Below are 20,643 nucleotides of genomic sequence, written 5' to 3'. Positions count from 1 at the left end.
GACGGTGGCAGCGGCGACGGCGACGGCAGCGCAAGCACATCGTTAAAGCAGCTGAGAGCTTAAGAAATTGAGAGCAACATGCGCTCTTATGCGTGTGTGTGGGATAGAGATGTCAAGAGTGCGAGAGTGGATGCAAAGTGGAATAATGTAAGGTAAAGTGCGACGGAATGAAATGAACTAAACGACGAACGTTTGTTGTTTTTGTTTGACGCGCAAACGAACACTAAAGCAAAAGCTAAAGATCAATTAAAAAGTGTGTACATTAAGTAAGGTGCATCGACTTGTATGGGCACAAAAAAAAATAAAAAATGGTAACCCCAATTCGTAGTCTACGGTCAATGTTTTCACCAAAAAACCATACAGGTGTGTTCTGCAAATCTATAACAGCGCTAAAGCAACCCAAAAGCAACTGTTGATGTTCCTGAAAACAAAAAACCATTGCTTTTAAATGTTTAAAAAATTTTAAGAGACTAAATTAAATTAAAATATCTTTAAATTGAAAAAAAAATGCAAAAAAAAAGTATGCTTGAAAATATAAAATCTCTAACATTTCAGGAACACCAACATTTCGAACGGTTGTTTTCAAAAACATTTCACTTCAAAATCTCTAGAGATTTCTGGAACACACCTAATAGTTCTAGAATCAATTCCTAGTCCCCGCTTTTTTGAGTTGAAATTTCTAGCATGTTGTTATTAGCATATTTTTAGTGTTTTTAGTCCGATCCTGACAAGATAGGTATCAAAACTCTTGTTTTCCTGATGAACTAATGCATAACAGATTACTTCGATTCGATTCTTTAGAAAATTGCAATGAAAGAACACCAACAATTCTGTTAAAATTCTTTTTATAACTATAAAGAAGTTGGATGAATACAAGTTTTTCAGCGTATACTCGTAGAGCCAAACTGTTTTCATGGGAACCTAATGCACAAACCATTATTACTTATTTTTAAATTTGCTATACAATCAAAGAATTTACAATTCAGCTAGTAACTCATTTTTACAAGGCTTAACTTTTTCTAAATCTTTTCATATTTTAATTTTTTTATTTTTTTTGTCGTTTTACGATGAGTACCTTTTTTGTCCGCACAATTTCGAGAAACTGTAGGTTTTTAATGAATGAAGAGTGTAAAAACAGAGAAAAATAAAAATAGACTTTGAAGTGATTTTCCTTAGAACTAATCTAAATATATGTATAAAGGAAAATCGCCTTTTAATGAGGCTTAAGCTTATAGACACTCCCTCTCGCTCTTGCTCTTTTGCTCTCTCTCTCTCTCTCGAACAGGGTGTTTCGCGGGCGTATGCGTAACATTTGGCACATTACGCATACGCAGCGTAACAGTTTGTTAAAGGCCAAGTATAAACACTTGAATGTGCGCGTACATTCATAAATAAAAGTATATTGTGGGTAATGCACATATGTATGTACATGCATATATATTTATGTATGAGTATGTGTACTTTTTATGGAGAGATTACATTCATATTGGAAAGCGAATTTAAAGTGTATTGCGTGGCACATTGGAACAGCTGCTCACACGGCACACACACACACACACACACACACACACACACACACACACACTTATACACCCACACAAATACGTACAATTAAGTATATGTACACACATACATATGTATTAAGTCGGCCTGACACATTTTCACTCTCGTTTTCTAGTACGCGCTCACTCTCAGCTCACGGCAATGTCACTCTCTCGCTCTTTCTCTCTGTCTTCTGCTCTCTCGAGTTGCTCTCGTGGTATACGCGCGCCGTCGCTTGTGGCTATCTTTCGCCTGATTAACTAATTCAGTTGACGAGTTCTAGTCGAACGTAATAGATTGATTATAAGCAACTGAACCGAAAGAAAAAAAAATTAAAAAATAAGAAACGAAAGAAACAAATCAAATAAAACGTGCGACGTCGTGCGTTTCTCGTTCTTCGTTCTTCATTCTTCATTCTCAATTCTTCTTGTTTTGCTGCTTAGTATCGTGCCGGCTCGTTAACCGTTTCCGTTACGCCCCCGCCCCGGCTTCCCTGTCCCCGCCCCATTATCAACCCTCCCCCTTCGTTGGAACGCGCGTAGCTCGGAAGCACAAGTTGTTCGTGTTAAACTTTAATTTCTTTATAAAAAAAAAGCAACAATAACAAAAGGTAGCTGCAGTCGACTCAACTCAATTATCTATTATATAGAATTTATATTGTTATTTTTAGTGCTCAGATACACACATATGTACATATTTATATACAATCATACTTACTATATAGAGAGCAAACTGTTTGTGTTCATTCATTGCTCAGTTGGCTTAAATAAGTATACTGCGTCGATATTTCGTGTTATTTTTACAACGTGCGCTTGTTGCTGTTGTTGTTTGTTTGTTGTTGCTGTTGTTGTTGTTGCTGTTGTTTGTTTGTTGTTGTTACTGTCTGACATTGACGCAAATGTTGACGTTGTGTGCATGTGTATGTGTGTATTGAGTTGTTTGTGAACTTAAAATGCAAATTCAAAGTCAACGAAATAAAGTTATGCGCCATTATTTACCTTATTTTGTTGTACTATTACTTCTTACATATAAACATGCATATATGTACATATTTGTGTGTATGTTTGTAAATGCTTACTTACATGCATGCACGTATTTCATTCAGTTTAATTGAATTTCAACATTTTTCTTCTTATTATCCGTTTCCGCATTGAAGTACTGAACATTTAAGTCGTTTCGACAACCATGTGGGCGTTTGGGTTTATGTCAAGGCTAAGCGCAAGTAATTTGTAATTGTCATGGCAACCCTTTTTTTCATAAGATCATAGAAGTATTGTATACTGTTGCTAAGATATTAACTGTTGAAAATAGATAGATTTGAAGAGAAAAATAAAATAAAAAGAAATAGAGTTAAAGCAATAAATATGCTTAAAAAAAAACTGACTGAACTTAACTGCACCTATAAAATCCTATTTTTTGTGTTTTTGATTATTTTAAAAACTTTTAAATTTCATTTTAAAAAATTTTAAATATTGTAATTTTAGTGTTTTCTTTAATTAAAAAAACTTTTCATCAGAGGTGCCACAGAAAACGAAACCAACCGAAAATCTCCCAAACCTCCATACATTTTTATTAGTTAGCTAAAATGACAACAGTTAAAGTATTGTGTTTGGCAACCCTATTGTTGCGTTTCTTGTTCTTCTTCAGTTTTGAATGTCCTGTGGAGTTTGCTGTACTTGTTTCGTTGGGTGGTTGGCCACACTGGCATTTTGCCACCCACCAGCAACTTGAATCGACAGCTGCAAAAATGCAACCATGCAACAATGCAAAAAACTAAAACAACCCTCCGCTGGCAATACGCTCGCACTCGCTCTCTCACTCTCAATCTCTCTTACTCTGTCTGTGTGGCGTATGCAACCCTAAAAAGCAGTTAGCGGTTTATTTTTGTGCAGGGTGGCGAGCGAAAACAGAGCAGCAGGCCAGTAGGTTGCGCTCTCTTACAATCTCTCCGTCTGTCTCTCTCTCAGTTGTTGGCGGTGGTGGGAGAGAGCGCGCCTGCGTCAAGAACACAGAGTCGCGACGCGTCGACAGAGACTGTGGCAGTGGCAGCGGCAGAGGTAGCGGCAGCGGCAGAGATAGCGACAGCGTCAAAGTCAGACAAACAGACGTAGTTCAGCTTTCAGCTTTCCACGACGACGCGCAGCAAACAAAGTTAACCGTTAAACCGTGAAACTTAACAACTTACAAAAAATCGCACACAAAATCTAAAAGAAAAGAATAATAAACAAGACGAAAACAATTAATCAAATTATAAAATTGTTTATCGTAATTGAAAATCGATCAAATCGGCAACAGCCTTCTTTCAAATATGTATAATTTTTTGGTCAATTTTTTTTTCGTATGACACAGCGAAAAGTGACAAGTGTAAATTTTGCCAGCCAAAGAAAATTGTGAGCAAAAAACCGAATAAACGCATTTGTATTGCACTGAGTGTGCGTGTATGTGTGTGTGTATCCACATGTGTATTGTGCTTGTTGTTGTCACGCTGCTGTTGTGTGTTGCAAGTGCCACAATTTGTTGCTTTCAAACATATGAAATAGATTTGTAAATTCCAATTAGATGCTTAACTTTTAATCGACAGCGAGAAAAGTATATCTACAAGTACAAAAAGACGCTGACCATCGTCCGCTGTCCGCTGCCCTCTGCTCTCTGCTGGCGTCGCGACGCCGCTGACGTCTCGTCAACTGTGCAACTGAGCGGAGAGGAGAGGAGAGGAGAGGAGCGGAGAGCAGAGCGTGTCTGTCAACTGTCCTTCGTTGTCAGTTGTTTTGTTTTTGTTTTTACCCACATTTATTTAATCTATTCTTTTTTTTTTTTGAGTTGTTGCTGCATTTCTTGTACAATTTGTAAATTTTTTTTAATGCATTATTTGTGCAATTGTGTAACGAAAAGCAACAACAACAAAACCAGCATCAGCAACAACAATAAAAACAAGCAACATTGAAAAAGCGCATTATATAAACAACAAAAAGTACCACAGTAATAAACAACAACAAAAACAACAACAACAATAAAAAAAGAATCTCAAAACTAACAAATAAAATTGCCAATTGAAAATGTACAAAAATTAGCGCCCTCATCGTGTGTCGCAGCTGCACCCTCCGCACACCCCGCCCGTCGACCGTCTACCCCGCCCCCCCTCCTCCCTTGTGGTGCCTCGCGTATCACCGTGAGCTTTGCATTTAGCATTTAATTGTGCGAATATATCCACATACATGTATATATTCCAAAAGCCAATAACAACAATTGCCAAAAACAAAAACAACAACAACAACAAGAAGAACACAACTTATTTTCATACATCTATTTAAATAATTAACCTGACAGTGAGCAACAATAATAACAATAACTATAGCTACAGCGACAGTTTCAGCTTCTTGCAACAGACAACGCCTACACAGGTATTAAATAGAATACACACACACACACACATACAGATAGATATAACTATGGATATGATTAATCCCCACACAAATTTTTAGTGCAATTATATTGTTCATAATAATCGTTTCTTGATTGCATTTGCAATTTTTAAAGCAATTTTGTGTGTTATTTATATATATATTTATATTTCCTTTTTTTTTTGTATTTATTTATTATGAAAAAATGTCAATTATTTGCTGTCTATCTAGTAATTTTAAATAGAAATGTCATTCGTGCATATTTACAATTATTTGCCTTATTCAAAGGTATTATATCTAGTAATTTAAGATAGAAATGTCATTCCTGCATATTCACTTTATGCCAATTATTTGCTGTTCTTTGTAGGTATTGTTTAGTAATTTTTATTGAAAAAATCAATTCTGAATATTCACTGAGTGATGTTCATAAATTCTTTATTAAAATCTATTCTACATTCAATATAATAAGAAGCGATGAACAAAGCTTTTAAAAGCAAGCTGTCGCTTTTCAGATAATACATTACTTTTGGCAATTGGTATAAATGATCACATAAGATATTTTTCTGGAAACGAGTTGATAAATTGAAATAACTAAAATCGTATGTCCCCAAAATAAAATGACATTGTTCGCTTGAATGAAGATTTTGAAATCGGTTCACAATGAACTTAAAATAAAGTTCTTTGAACCCCTCCTATACTGGCATGAGAACAGATCAATAATGACCTAGAAAAAACTGGGTCAAATCCTATTTAAAAATATTTAACAAAACTAGCTAAAAGTTGGTTTATTTTAAAAACGTTAAATTAGTATATAAATTATCATATGCATAAATATAGTTATAGTATGTAAGGAATATGAGAACAAGCCAGAATAGTAAAAGTACTCAGTACGCGGTATCGATGCTTAGCACTAACTGACGCCAGGTGATACGGGACTTGTGATTTTACGCTTTTTTTATCGTTATTGTTGTTTATGGCGAGAATCCAAGCAGCAAACCAGCTGCCAGTTGCAAAAGAATGACATAACCAAAAATAAAAAAATAACAACAACAACAAGTAGAAAGAGGCATAGTAAGAATGAGAAGTAGAAGCAAAAGAAAAAAAAGAGGAAAAGAAGAGTCAATGAAATCACAGCTGTTTGAACATTGGGCGCGTACATTTTGACTCTGGATGATTTATGTATGTCCACACATTGCTTTTTAGCTCTTCGTTTCACTTCACAAACACACGCACACACATATATGCACACACACACACATGCACATGTGTGTGGCAACTACGAAGAAGAAAGAGGAAATAAATAAAGAGCTTAAATAGAAAGCCAAAATATAAAAATTTGTCATATTTATTGTTATTATAGTATAATTAAGTATTTTTACTTTTATATTTTAATTTAGTTTTCTATTTATTCTATTTGTTGCTTACTTGATTGATCAACCAATCGCTGATGTACAGCAAATTGTTACACAGCAAAATTAGCATATTGCAAGTAAATACTAAACGTAAGACTTTCCCCAGAAAATAAGCTCTATAAATTTCCAGAAAAAGTCAAAAATATACACAATTGAGTTGTATAAAATATTAAGAAAAAAAATATACATACGTGTGTATACAATATGAATATAATAGTAAATGGAATAGTTGGCTCTTCTTCTTTCTTTTTGTTATTGTGTATAATTATGATTGGATTGTTTCTTATTGGCAATTGACATCGATTTATCAATATCCGGCGCGCTGATTAGACATTCCCAAATATTTTGTTTCGAGTGTGTTTTTTTTTTCGCTACGCTTCTTCCCTTCCATTTATCCATGTCTATCTGTCATAACTATCTTTCCATCTGCCTATCGCTTTGTCTATCTGTCTGTCTGTCTGTCTGACTATCTGGATGTCTGTCTGGTGCGTGTAGCGTTTGCCTTTAAAGGCCAAACGCCGACGACGACAAATTCGTTTCATGCCCAAAGCCGGCGACAAGCTTCAAACGCATTACCAATTTTGGCCATGGCTAATTTTACATACACATTGATTTCTATATATATATATACTATACACAAATACATATCTATTGTTTTTGTTGTTGTTGCCATGCGCTTGGCCTGACATTTTGGACAGCTTGTTGTTTGGCCAGCGTTTTAAGAGTTTTCGGCTTTTCACTTTTGTTTTTGGACAAACGAATATTGACGACAATATGCAAAGCGATAGCAGCGTTAACTTGGCAAACATCTTAGACATACAAACCCATGTGGCGTATACTTAATGTCCATTCAAAGCGCCGTGATCATCGCATCTAAATATATGTGCTTGACTAGTCTATCTGTATCTGTATCTATATATACATATATGTAGGTATCTGTTGCCGCAATGGGGCAAACAATTTATTTGTGATAACAATTGCAAACGCCAAAAAAAACAGTTCTGCATTGTTTCTTTTTTTTCAATTCCAACATAATTAATACGGCACTGAAGCTAATCAATGTTTTGTTATCAGTATATTGTTAATATAAAATTTTTTTAAATTTTATTTTAAATAATTAGTTTTTAAGTTTAATTTTTTTTTCAAACTCATTGCAAAAGCAATAAATAAATTGAAATATAATTATTACTTAACAATTTTCATTTAATACAACATTAACATTGTTGTTGATATTGATCAATGTTTATCATTTCTTTCTTTGGCTCGCATTTATATTTTAAAACAATAGTTCCTTTTAAGACTCGTTCCACAAAATTAGTTGCAGCTTCAGATTCGAACTGAATCATTTTATAAGAGTTATAACCCAGCCACTTTTCGTTTGGTGGATCGTATTTGATTTAGCTTTAAAGCTGATCACATTTTGAGTTTCTTTCTCAGCTACCTCTTAAAGTTTGCAACTCCGGAACACTTTCTTCTTTCCTCTTGCCAATGCCAGAAACAAAGAACAAAAAAACAACAACAATTAGCAACAACTGAATCGCATGCCGAAGCACGTAATGAGCGTGGAACGTGGAACTTGGCCACTTGACGCATAACTCCTTCAGTTGCCTCCTCCACTCCACGTGTCTCCTCATCCTGCTCGAAAGTCTCCACTTGTCGATGCTGTAAGTCTCCGCCTGCTTGCACTCAAGCTTGGAGGCGCAGTTGATGAAGATGATGATGTGAAGACGGAGACGGAGGCGGAGGCGGTGTGGGCGTACAGGGTAGCTTTGACTTTCTTTTGGACTCAATTGCAGACCAACAACAATAATAATGTGTGTGTGCACGTTTTCTGCTTATTATTTCTGCTTAATTTTGCTGCTTTTTTATTGTTGCTGTTTCTCTCTCTCTCTCTTATTGTTGTTGTGTAGGCTGTGCTGTCAATTGCCTGAATGATGATTATGTCAATGTTGTTGTTGCTTATTGTCATTGTTGTTGGCGATTATTAGGGACAGGTGCGTCGTCATAATGCTGATTAATGCGTTGCTAATATTCCTCTTTATTTTTCTCCCACATTTTTATCTCCTTATTTCGCCCACACACATGAAATGCCAATTTGTGTATTGTGATAGTATGTGTGTGAGTGTGTGTGTGTATGACCCCCAATTAACTGAAGAGTGTTTGTCAGTTATTGACAATCGATATAATACAACTTGTATACATATTATAGCACTTATAAGCTATGTGATGCAGTGGAACCTCTAAATAAAGAGATTTGTTTAAAATGGAACATAAGTGATGCATCCTTTTTTTTTAATAAGAAAAGAAGTTAATATAAAAGAGTTGACTTGTAGAAAAGCATTTCGCTGATAATAAATTGGTTAATACAAGAACATTTTTTTTGTATACCAAATAAAAACAAGAAATTCTCACAACTTTTTTTAACAAAAAAAAAATAAATTTTCTTGATTTTATTTACTTATATTAGCTTAGGGTTCTTAAAAGAATTAAAAGCGAAAAATAACAATAATATCTTTTTTGGCTTTTATTATTTTTTAAAATAAAGAAAACAATTGTGTGATTTTGTTCCTTTGGGATAAGAATTACTCGACTTACTGTACGTATTTAAAGCATATGTAATTAAATATTGATTTGTATAGCTCTACAATGTAGTTCTCGGAAATCCAAAATCAAGTATTATTTATCTTGATATATCAGGCAATTTGTTGCTATACATATGCGTGTATAATAAACTACAGCAATTTTTATGCATAACTATTTATTTTTTGGGTTTATTTATGGTAGACGACACGCAACGGCAGCAACAAGGACGAAATAAAAACAACGTACAATAAAATCTAGGACTCCAAGAAATATGTACTATATACATAATTGTTGTTGTTTTTATTTGCAATTTGACTTTGATTTAATTTAGTTTTTTCAATTTTCCGTTTGGTTCAAGCATCTGCAACAGTTTGTACATTAAATAATGAGTAAATTGAACGCGTTCCACACTCCAAGAGCTTTTCAAGCTGATCTCCATGTGAACGCAGTCTGAATTTTAGTTGCCTACTTTTCTGCGCCGCAGCCTTGCAACAAAACAACAACAGCTTTAAGCACCGTAACAAACAGACCTATGAGAATGAGCATGTGAAGAGGAACCAATAATGCAATGCAATGCAGTTATGCTGATGATGCAATCTCAAAAAAGCCATTAAGTCAAAAATGAAACATAGAGAGTAGAGAAAAAGAAGAAGATGAAGAAGCAGATGAGAAAACCAAAAAAAATATCTAGTTGGAAAGGCTATAGTGAAGACACCGACTATAGGAATACCCGTTACATATTTTTAGGAGCTTGTATTGCTTTAAAAATTAATAGAGCCATTACTGCGGTTAAGTTAGACAATAAATAACAATAATATAATAAAGAATATTTATAGTTTATAGGATCGTAGATGCCAAACACAATATACCCTTTTTACTTATGTTTAAATTAACGGATATAAAAACACTGAAACTGCAAGTAACGCTGTGTGTGGAAATGTTGCCTGAAACTTCTTCTGGCTGGAAACTGCCAATTATGGCCAATTATAATCATTGAATTGGAAAATTAATTTTCATTTTGCAAAAGGTATCATTATTATGCACAAATGGCAAACGTGTAAATATCAACTGAATAGTGTTCTAAAATTATTTCATGCCAAAATATGTACAGTTAGTTAAGGAATTATTTCGACAACATAATAATATAATGTTCATTAAATTTTTAAATTTTATATAAAAAAATTCGCATAGGTATTTATTTTTAAAATATTATTTTAATTGATGTCATTATTTTTATATGACAAAAAAAAGAAATGAAAAGTTTTATAATAAAAAAAATATTTATTAAACTTTTTATTTTTATGTAATAATTTTGGGAAACTATTTAATTATTTTCTAATAGCTAACCCCAATTGATTTCATAATTTCTTATTAAAAATGAACTAAACGTATAAAACCAAAAAAGGTTTATTTTTGCAAAATTACATGCGAATTGTAAATGTTGTCAAAGCAATTACTTGACTGAGTGTATGTGTGTGTGAATTTGTGTGTGTGTATGTATTTGTGTGTGTTACACCTGATTGCGCTTGTTGCGTGGGCGTTGCAAAGCTTTTTAGCCTTAAATCTACTAAAGAGATATTGCTGCTGTTATTGCCAACTGCATTTGTTGTTGTAGCTGTTTGCTTTGTTGCCGTTGACCTTAATCTCCTGCGTGCTCGTGTCTTACCTACATACAGAGAAAGAGAGAGAGAGAGCGATAGTAAGTGAGAGAGAGGAGGTTGGAGGAAAGGAAGAACGTCCAAGAGAAGATTGGCCAATAAACTACATATAAATAGCGATGACACGGACACAAACAAAATACAGGCCAAAGTGGTTAGTAGAGGGAGAGGAAAAAGTAGCGGGGTGGAGGGGGATTGCGGCTTATACCATTTGCAGTTGGAAATGTCCGCAATGAAAATTTCAACATTTTCAACTGGGTGAAGGTTGTGTCGCAGCAGCACCAACAACAACAACAACAAACAAACAAACAAACAAACAAGAAGACGAAGCAACAACAACAAGAAGAAGAAAAAATTTCATTTAAATTTCGAATTGCACGTTTTGATTTTGTTGTTGTTTGCATTTCACCTAATTTAACACACACACACACATCTATACAGAAAATAAAAATTATTCTAAAATTAAAATTTAAAATTTCTTGATTTTATCATGTATTTTTCAAGTATGTTTTGAGAATACTACAGTTAAATTATGACAATATGCAGATAAAATGTCCAAAAAGCCTAAAATACTTAAATAAAATTTTTTTTTTAATAGAAAATCGAAAATTAAAAAAATTGGCAGTGTGTTATCAATAATAATTTAATAATACAGTCTAATGAAATTTGTTCAAATTCCAATGCAATTGCTTATTAATGCTTAATAGCGATGAGTATCGAAATTTATTTGATTTTTATGTATTTTACGTTGACAAAAAAATATTTAAATTTATCAATTATTATTATTTTATAAATTTCAAAGAATTTGTGTTTCTTAGTCTCTTAGGTAAATTGGTTTACTTCTATCTACTGTCGTTAAATGAGAACATTACTCAACTTTTGAATATAGAATTATTTACATGCGCAGAAAACGAAAAAATTCTGACACAACTCATTTGAATTATAAACTAGCAGTTGCGTCATAAAGTGAAGGATTTAAAAATTTTAAATATTAACAAGTACTTTTACTTTTCTGACTCATTAAAATTTAATGATTGGTTGAACAAGCATAATCCTTTGAAAAAGAAAAAAATTCATTAAAAAGGATTTAGCACTTCAGTTGGAAAGCACTTTCTACAAGTCGCGGAAATTATAAACTTTTATAAAATAAATCCTTTTCACGTGTGCTGAATGATGAGTTCCAACGAAGAGAATAAACGCAAATGAACAGCAAATTAGGAAAATAATTCCACTTGAGTATCAGAGCTAGTGTGGAACTATTTTCCTTGTTAAGCGCAAATGCAGAATGCATAACTAAGCTCCACTCGAACGTAGCAGCAAATGAGGAATAAAGTTTCACTCGAACGTAAGGGCAAATGAGTACTTCAGTTTCACTCAAATGTGGAACTCACTTCCCCGTTGAAACTAAGTTCCCTTTAAACATGAACACAATCGTGGAACTTAGTTCTCTTTAACTTATGCTTAATGAGTAACTCAATTCTAACCAAACACAAAATCAAATGAGCAACTTCGGATCACAAATGATCCGAAGATCAGCAACTTAATATTTACTCTCAAATAAGCAAACAGCTTAAATCTAAACGTGAAACGAATGAACAAAAAATTCCGGAACTTAGTTCCACACAAACTAATTGCAAGCTAATTTAATAACTATTTGCACATATGCATGTACATATGTATGTAAACGTGTATATGAAAGTATATAGACATATGTAACTTAATATGTATTTAAATATTCATAGTTGAAAATTGTGGGTACGTGGGACGATGACGACCAGGTGACCTTAGCGTGTGTGCCAGTGTTGTTATGCTGGGCAATAAAAAGTTCGTTATAACCACACACACACACACACACAAGCAGAGTTACAGCTAGAGATAGATAGAGAAAGAGAGAGAAAGAGACACGCAAACCCACACATACAACTGATTAATATTTATTGGTTGAAATGTGTTTTTGTAATAAGTAGGCTACTGATAATTATCATTCAATAATCGATTGTCGAATGACAAAAATAATTGAAAAATAAAAACAGTTATAATTAATAATAATAACAATAATAATAAGAAGGAAAGGTTATCTGCGGCATGCACGAATATATGATACACTGTAATCAATTTCAAAGATAGTTTGGTTATGATGTATAAGACATAATCATATTACAAAGTCTATTATATTGGTTGAGATGTCTCAAGCAAGAAAATACGAATACAAAATAATAAGAATAAAAACAATTTTGTTATAAAAATAACACTTTTTAAACAAAAGTTGTTTGCTTAATAAATTTGAACAAAGAAAGGAAGAATCAGAACATAGATTTCCACAGCAGCTTTAACATTTTATGGGTAAAGTTAATATACAATAATATAAAATGAACATATTATTTTGTATAATTTTGACATATCTAAACTTAATGAAAGCTGTAGATACGCAGTATCTGGAAAGCAATATATTCTTCATGTTTTCTCTTCTTACTTATCATGCGAAGATTATCAGCAAGTCGCTCATTGTAATAAAGTGTGCTTTTAAAATAAAAAATAAAAAACCCTGTGGAACAGCTGGCTGTGAAAAATAAATTGATAATATTTATCACATCAAATATTTTTGCTTGCAAGAAAAATAGGCATTGGCACATACCCTTACGTATACGGTCAATTTTTGGCATAACTAGAGGAATATAAGACTAAATAGGTAATACAGCGAAAACTCAATATCAAAAAAAAGAAACTGGCAGAGCAGGAGTATTATTTTGGGAAATATTACACATTAATATGGTGGAAAGTTTTTTTTTGATTATTTCGCACACGTCTTTATATACTAACATTATAATAATTTCTTTGATAGGGTATACACATAAAAATATTTGTAATGAATAATACAAATAATTACAATTAATTGATAATAATTGTTTATTTATTTTAATCTTTTTCAGGGCGGCTATCCGGCACGTTTGAAGAAAGTGCTGATCGTAACGGCGCCGTTGTGGTTCAAGGCGCCATTCAAGATCCTTCGCCTGTTTGTGCGCGAGAAGCTGCGCGAGCGAGTGTTCACCGTATCGGTGCCGCAGCTGAGCCTGCACGTGCCGCGCAAGGCGCTGCCAGTGCATCTTGGCGGCACGCTGGAAATCGATCACGCCACATGGTTGCTAAATTGCCGCAAATCGATGACGAATCGTGAAGACGAACTGCTTGCCAATATTGTGGGTGTAGGTGTTGGTGTTGGTGGTGTTGTCACAGCTCTTGCACCCGCAACAGCAACAGCAGCAACTGCAACAGCAGCGACGCCGCTGACCAACGGCAGCAGCGCTGCTGACGCCGCTGTGGCAACAATAATCAGCGCTGTCCATCAGTTGGCCGAAAGCAACACAACCGTTGTCACAGTCAGCGGTGAGCACAACACAGCAGCAGCAGCGTTAACAGGAGCTGCAATCACAGCTGGCACATCAACAACATCAACAACAGCAACAACAACAAACAACGTCGAAACATCGACGGAGCCCAACGAGAACATCACAATTAACGGACTGAGTCCAAGTCATCGGACTGTCAACACGTTGCTCAAGCTCAACACAAGTGGCATACAACAGCAGCCACAACAACAACAACAACAACAGAGTAACGGTGCTGGTGACAACATTGCCATTGCGCCAGTGTCAACAACAACGGCGTCTGTGGCATCAGCTGGTGGCGCCACCGCTGCTGCTGCTGTTGCTGCAAGTGGCATCGCTAGCAACGGCAGCAACAACGCTCCTGGCGAATTCTGGTCCGAGAATCCGCCAAGCAGTGCCTCATCCGGTTTCAGTGATGACGACAGTCTGGCCGGCCAAGAGGGTGACCCCAAAGCGATTGAACAAATCGTTCAAATGGTCAAGGAACGCCGTCGACAGGGATTAATCAAGGAGTATGCGGACATCAGGAATCGGGCGCCCGAAGGCACCTTTCTTCATGCGCGGTAAGATCAATCTCTCCCTCTTTATAATAATCGAATGAATTGTTAGGGCCAATTTTTTGTCAGATACAGTCTGGTTTAGTGCTGCCAGCTTAGTTATTTTATTTTATAGCTAGAGTTTATTTTTTAACCGAAACAGTCGACAAAGAGCTTAAAATAAGTACTTAAAATAATATTTAAAAAAATATATACATATATACAATTACAATTACAATTATTAAACTCATTTGTCCATTTTAATGTTTTGCCACCTCTTCAAGATAGTCAGTTAAATTGAGAAAATCAATGAATATAAAATACTGCTATAAATATAAGATTTGCCGTAGAATAACTCATTATAAACAGCATTTTTTTTAATTCAGAGATGTCAGAGATAATTCATTTGTAGAGTTCATTTAAAAAAATTAGGTAGTTCTTTGAGAAATAGTTTGCATTTAAAACCGATAAGGTTGGTTAAAATCGATGTTGCTTGAAAAAAATAATATTTAAATATCAAAACTATTCAAAACTTATAATATTTTTTTTTTTTAAATAAATTAGAAATTTATATATACATATTAGATTGAATGTTCAGTACCCTAATTACGTAAAAAAAGAGGCACCCCCAATACATTTTGATTCATTCAGGGAATTAAACCGAAATAAATACAGGTTACGGTTTCGGTTCCGGTACGTCCCGAAATAACTATTTTGGTAAAATATTTTAAAATTTTAAGATGTTTTATAATAAATATGACATCGAAATAAACAGACCTAGGGCAAAAAAAATTTGAAAATATTTGAATGGAGAATGTATTTAAAGCCCAAATAATGATCAAAATGACATTCCGTTTGAAAATCTATTCAGTTTTGATCAAGGTATGACAGTTTGAATTCTTCATGATTTTTTACAAAAAAATGAAAGGTCTCAGAATCAAGTTTAAAGTGTTGTTTTATACTAATTACGACATAAGGAGTTGATTAAAAGTGAAAACTCGAGATTTAAAATTTTGAATTTTCGAAATTTCAAAGGGGGGACCCTTAGCATCGAAATCGAATCTTGATCGAAAGTAATTAAATTTTCTAAATGAAACAAAAATAAATACAGAATGAATTTAGAGGCCAAATCATGATCAAAATGACATTCCGCTTGAAAATCGGTTCAGTTTTGATCAAGTTATGTCAGTTGGAAGTTGGACAACTCTTTGACCTAGCAACTTTACCACAACCGTACCGGTACAAACGTTTCGGTTTTCTTGACAGAGAATTTTCATTCGGTTACAGGTTCAGTTCCGGTACTAAAAATGAAACGGTTAGTTCCGGTACCGGTTCCGGTGTTATTCCCTGAATTCATTTAAATAATTTTAAAAACACCATAGAAAATAGGTGTACATAGTTTGCCCACCCCTTGATTCGCTCAGTGTAATCCAATATGGCACAAACTGAATTTAACTGAAATCTTTTATCTCTAATTTACACAGCATGCGCAACAATCTGACCAAAAATCGTTACACAGATGTCCTTTGCTATGATCACAGTCGTGTGGTCCTGGCACGCGAAGAGGAAGACGAGCTGTCCGATTACATAAATGCGAATTTTGTCGATGGCTATAAACAGAAGAATGCATATATTTCAACTCAAGGTGAGCTCAACAACGAATCGATGCCAGGCACTTTTTTCTAGGGCTTCCTATTGGAAATAACGATAATGAGAACAACAACTGAATGGAAATTTCTAGTTATTATTAATATTATTTTATTTTTTTTTATTGCAGGTCCATTACCAAAGACATCCCAGGACTTTTGGCGCATGATCTGGGAACAACATTGCTTAGTTATAGTTATGACAACGCGCGTCATGGAGCGCGGACGTGTTAAATGCGGCCAATACTGGGAGCCGACTGAAGATAGTTCCTTAGAGTTTGGAAATTACCATGTGCGAACACTTAGCGTCGAGTGCAGCGAGGATTACACAGTTGCCTCACTAGAATTGAGAAACCTAAAGGTCAGTTTATCTTAATACTTAATTTTGTACATATAAGCTGGACTACCTCTATAAATGTTGACTTAGTATGCCAAAATTGGCAACACAAAACCAGTAAACTTGTAAAAAGAAATTAGGAATTAGAAAAAAAAAAAAAAAATTAGGAAGCAAAACTAAGTAGTATATCAAGGCTGCCGACCGGCTCTGAACCGAACCTCGTAGAACCGGTTCGGCTCGGGTTTTTAAGCAGACTGAACCGGATCATGAGCCGAACCTTGGAAATTATTTACTTTGCGAAACCGAACCTTAACCGAACCGCTTTCTAAAATAAAATGTTCGGTACGAAAAAAAAATAATTTCATAAATTTTATGGTTTTCTAATATTACGCAATTATTTGAGACTTCGGATTAAAATAAGTCGTATTTAAATCTTTAAAAATTTTAATTATCATTAAGATTTGATTTCTTTTTGAAAAAAAAAAAAATTAATAAGTTCAAAATGTAGAGAAAAAATGTATAACAATACAAAAATTTTGCTGTATGAAATTGAACCAAGGCTCGAAACCAAACCTTGGGTTCATGGGGTATATAAACCAATTCGCGCACCGAACCGATGTCTTGCTCTATGGTTCGAGCCGCCGAGCCGAACCTTTTACAATATTTTTGGAGATTTGCAGCCTTGCAATATATTAATTTCACGCATAATAATATATCTTTATTTGCAGACTGACGAAATTCGCAATGTGTCACATTGGCAGTTTACCAGCTGGCCGGATTACGGTGTGCCCAGCTCGGCCATGGCCATGTTGAACTTCTTGCAGAAGGTGCGGGATAAGCAGGCACAGCTGGTGCGCTCCCTTGGTGATACATGGGCTGGTCATGTGCGTGGTCCACCTATTGTGGTGCATTGCAGCGCAGGAATTGGACGCACTGGTAAGTGTCGCTTTAATGATAACAATATATGTGCACAAATTGACAAATTTAATTGAATTATCATATAGGCACCTTTATCACGCTGGACATTTGCATATCGCGTCTGGAGGATGTCGGCACGGCGGATATACGTGGCACGGTTGAGAAGATACGCTCCCAGCGCGCCTACTCCATACAAATGCCGGATCAATATGTGTTTTGCCATTTGGCGCTCATCGAGTATGCACACTCGCGTGGCATGCTGCAGACTGTCGACTTGGCGGGCTTCGATGAGCGGGAACAGGACTCTGAGTAGGCAACAGGATCAGCCATCAGCAGGAGAAACAGGAGCAACATCCACCAATCCATAAATCTAACAGCAGCCACACAAAAAATACAAATTGTATACATATTAATTTCTACATTTTTTTTTCTGTTCCCTGAACATTATCATTATTATTTCGAATTTTATAAAGGAGTAAATTGGAAATTTGTAATTTTGTATTAGATGTTCGATTCGTTCATGCAGAGAAATGTTTATGCTAATGATAATAATATAATTTTTTTTTTTTCAATTTTTAAACATACCAACAACAAACATTTATATAAATAAATATATAGATATATACTAGAGATATCTGAATTGAAAGAGAACGAGATCGAGAGAGAATGATGAAAGTTTAGCAATGTTTTATGTAAGCGGCTGGTAATTGTAAATTTGACTATTTTCTGTATGTTTATTATTAATATTATTATTATCTATATTATATAATTATTATTATTATTTATGTGAAATGAATTGAATGTGTAGCTGCAACTATGCAACTGTTAAATTGCTTAACGATTTTCTATATATGCGTGTGTATGTGTGCGCACATACACTGATAATATTGCATAAGCATTACACACACACACACACATACATGCATACTATGTAGTATGTACATGTATATGTATTTGTATTTATACCAAGTTTTTTTGTAATGTACGTAATTAATATTTAAAATGAATTATTTTATATACTACGATCATTTCATGATTGCAACAATCTTTATTTTTTGATTGCCCAAAATTGTCCCCTCCTCCACACACACCCCTTCTTAACAAATCAAATCCCCCCTTCCCCTTCCCTGCTCTAAATAACAAGAATTGTAATTGTAATGTAAATTTATTTAAATTAAATTAATAATGAAAAGAAACAAGCAAACAACAAAAAACTAGATAAAAAAAAAATAAAAGATCAGCATTATGCGAAAATGCGAACAAAACGAGAAAAAATCAAATAAATAACAACATGCTAAAACAAACAATGTTTAATTAACAGACCGACGAAAGTTAACTACAACAAAACAAAGTAAACTTTCAAAAAAAAAATATAGAAACAAAAGAAAAAAATTAAAGTTAAATGACGCTTAGAGAGAAACGCGACAAAGTACAACGAACCAAAATGCAAGGCATGGCCTCCCAAAGTATAACAATTGCAAAGAGAATAAGAATTAGAAGAGAACCAGAACCAGAACCAGCACAGTCAGAGAAATTCCAATAAATAGAAGAAACCAAAAACAAGTTGATACCGTCCGGTGTAGCGGTAACGGAGTAGGCGATGGAGAAAGAGAGGAAGAATCAAAGTCAATAATTGAAAAATAAAAGAAATTATTAATTAGACAGACCGAGGAAAGACAAATAGCGGTAGTTAATGGATGGACAATAGTTTCCATTGAATTTCAATAATTTTATTACAAATTTGTTTATCTTTTTGGACATGTTGATGAATGCCATAAAGTTGACAAAGTATTAAAATAATCTTAATAATATTTATGCAAATTGCTGCAAATTTCCTACAATCAACTACAAAACAGACAAAAACTACTTAGTTACATAGCATTATACATACATAAAACCATTATATATTATATGGCAGACATACATACGTACATACATAGTAGATACATAGTATACATAGATAAAGTATCTAAGAATACAATTTTAAGCATTGTTCAACTGTTGACAAATAGCCCAAAGCAAAGTGCAAATAGTTTTCTCTCCCAGGAGCAATTCCCCACTATTTTCCCAATATTTCCCCATAAATAATAGAGAAAAGTTAAGAAAAGTGGCCGCATTCTCGTAATCTAAGAAGTAACCCCACCAGGCTCCATCTAGAAGAAGTCTAGAACCAAACTTGATCTTCGAGTCGAAATGCTCATATTGCTTTCAAAAGGAACAACGTAAAACGTAAGAAACAAAAAGAATTAATACCGTCGTACTAGCTGTTGAATGTTATTAAATATAATGGTTTTTTTTCTGTTATTATTTAAAATTTCTGTTTTTTTTTTTAGACGTAGAAGAAAATTAAAATGTAAATGTAGTGGAATTTAACTAAACATTTTACTAAGTAATTAATGAGATGCATAAAAAAAAAGATAAATAAAAAGACGAGACCCTTCGTGCATATGGAAATATACATACATAAATACGTACATACATACAAACAGATAATGACATGCCTTCTTTTCATGATTTTCATATGCCAGGCGAAACTAAAACTGAAATCAACATATTTTGTATTCCCTTTTTAAAAACTATAAAAATATAATAATAATAAAAATATAAACAAAAGAATAAGAACCGATGGGAAATAAACAAATAAACATTTAGTTGTTGTTCGTAGCGAGGAAAATACATTAACTAGCAGCTTTCTAAACAACAAATAATCATAAACATTCTAGCCTGTTCCATATTTCATATTCGCATCGCATTTCGAACTAATGCGAAAGTGAAACTGGGAACACGCTTTGATCAATTTTGTGCATATTTGTAAAAGTATATAAAAAAAAGTATTATAAATATAAGTATGTAATAACTATGCTATATGGTGGAGACTTCTCATCACATAAATGGGGATCTTAAGTATGCATATACATATATACACACACATACATCTACACACGTATAACAGTATTTTTGGTGCAAGTTTAGTAAAAAAAAAAAAAAGCAAACAAAATTTGTTGGCCAAACACAAACACACACATACATTTACATACATACATTTGTATATCATTAGAATTGTAAAAGCTGTGATCAACATATTGAGAAAATAAAGAAAGAAGGAATAGAAATGATAGACCTACACTAAAAAAAAGTGAAATAAAAGAGATAGAAGAAAACATTCTCCCGCTTGCACATTAGTCTCACAACAAATTTATCAAGTTTAAATTAAATCGCATAAA

General features: G+C 33.9%; 1 protein-coding gene and 1 long non-coding RNA gene across 3 annotated transcripts in view; one reads left to right on the top strand and one right to left on the bottom strand.

Annotated features, from left to right (window-relative positions):
• LOC117791753 (tyrosine-protein phosphatase non-receptor type 9) overlaps positions 1-20,549 on the top strand; it is a 45,260-nt gene extending 24,711 nt beyond the window's left edge. For both annotated transcript variants that reach the window (XM_034631630.1, XM_034631637.1), the window contains exons 4-8: positions 13,527-14,545; positions 16,003-16,163; positions 16,296-16,525; positions 17,230-17,437; positions 17,506-20,549. In XM_034631630.1, the coding sequence (XP_034487521.1) occupies positions 13,527-14,545; positions 16,003-16,163; positions 16,296-16,525; positions 17,230-17,437; positions 17,506-17,732 (1,845 nt within the window). In that variant the 3' untranslated portion in view covers positions 17,733-20,549. The remainder of the gene's footprint in view (positions 1-13,526; positions 14,546-16,002; positions 16,164-16,295; positions 16,526-17,229; positions 17,438-17,505) is intronic.
• Positions 1,556-20,502, bottom strand: LOC117791916. The gene is made up of 3 exons (XR_004618114.1): positions 20,444-20,502; positions 6,823-6,825; positions 1,556-1,584 (listed from the first exon to the last, which is right to left on the bottom strand). It is a non-coding gene; the product is annotated as an uncharacterized LOC117791916 (long non-coding RNA).
• Positions 20,550-20,643: the final 94 nt, after the last annotated feature.

The sequence above is a fragment of the Drosophila innubila genome, chromosome X (assembly GCF_004354385.1).
Source record: "Drosophila innubila isolate TH190305 chromosome X, UK_Dinn_1.0, whole genome shotgun sequence".
Lineage (NCBI taxonomy): Eukaryota > Metazoa > Arthropoda > Insecta > Diptera > Drosophilidae > Drosophila > Drosophila innubila.
Note: the sequence above shows the minus strand (reverse complement) of the source record. Positions and strands in the feature narration are given on the sequence as shown.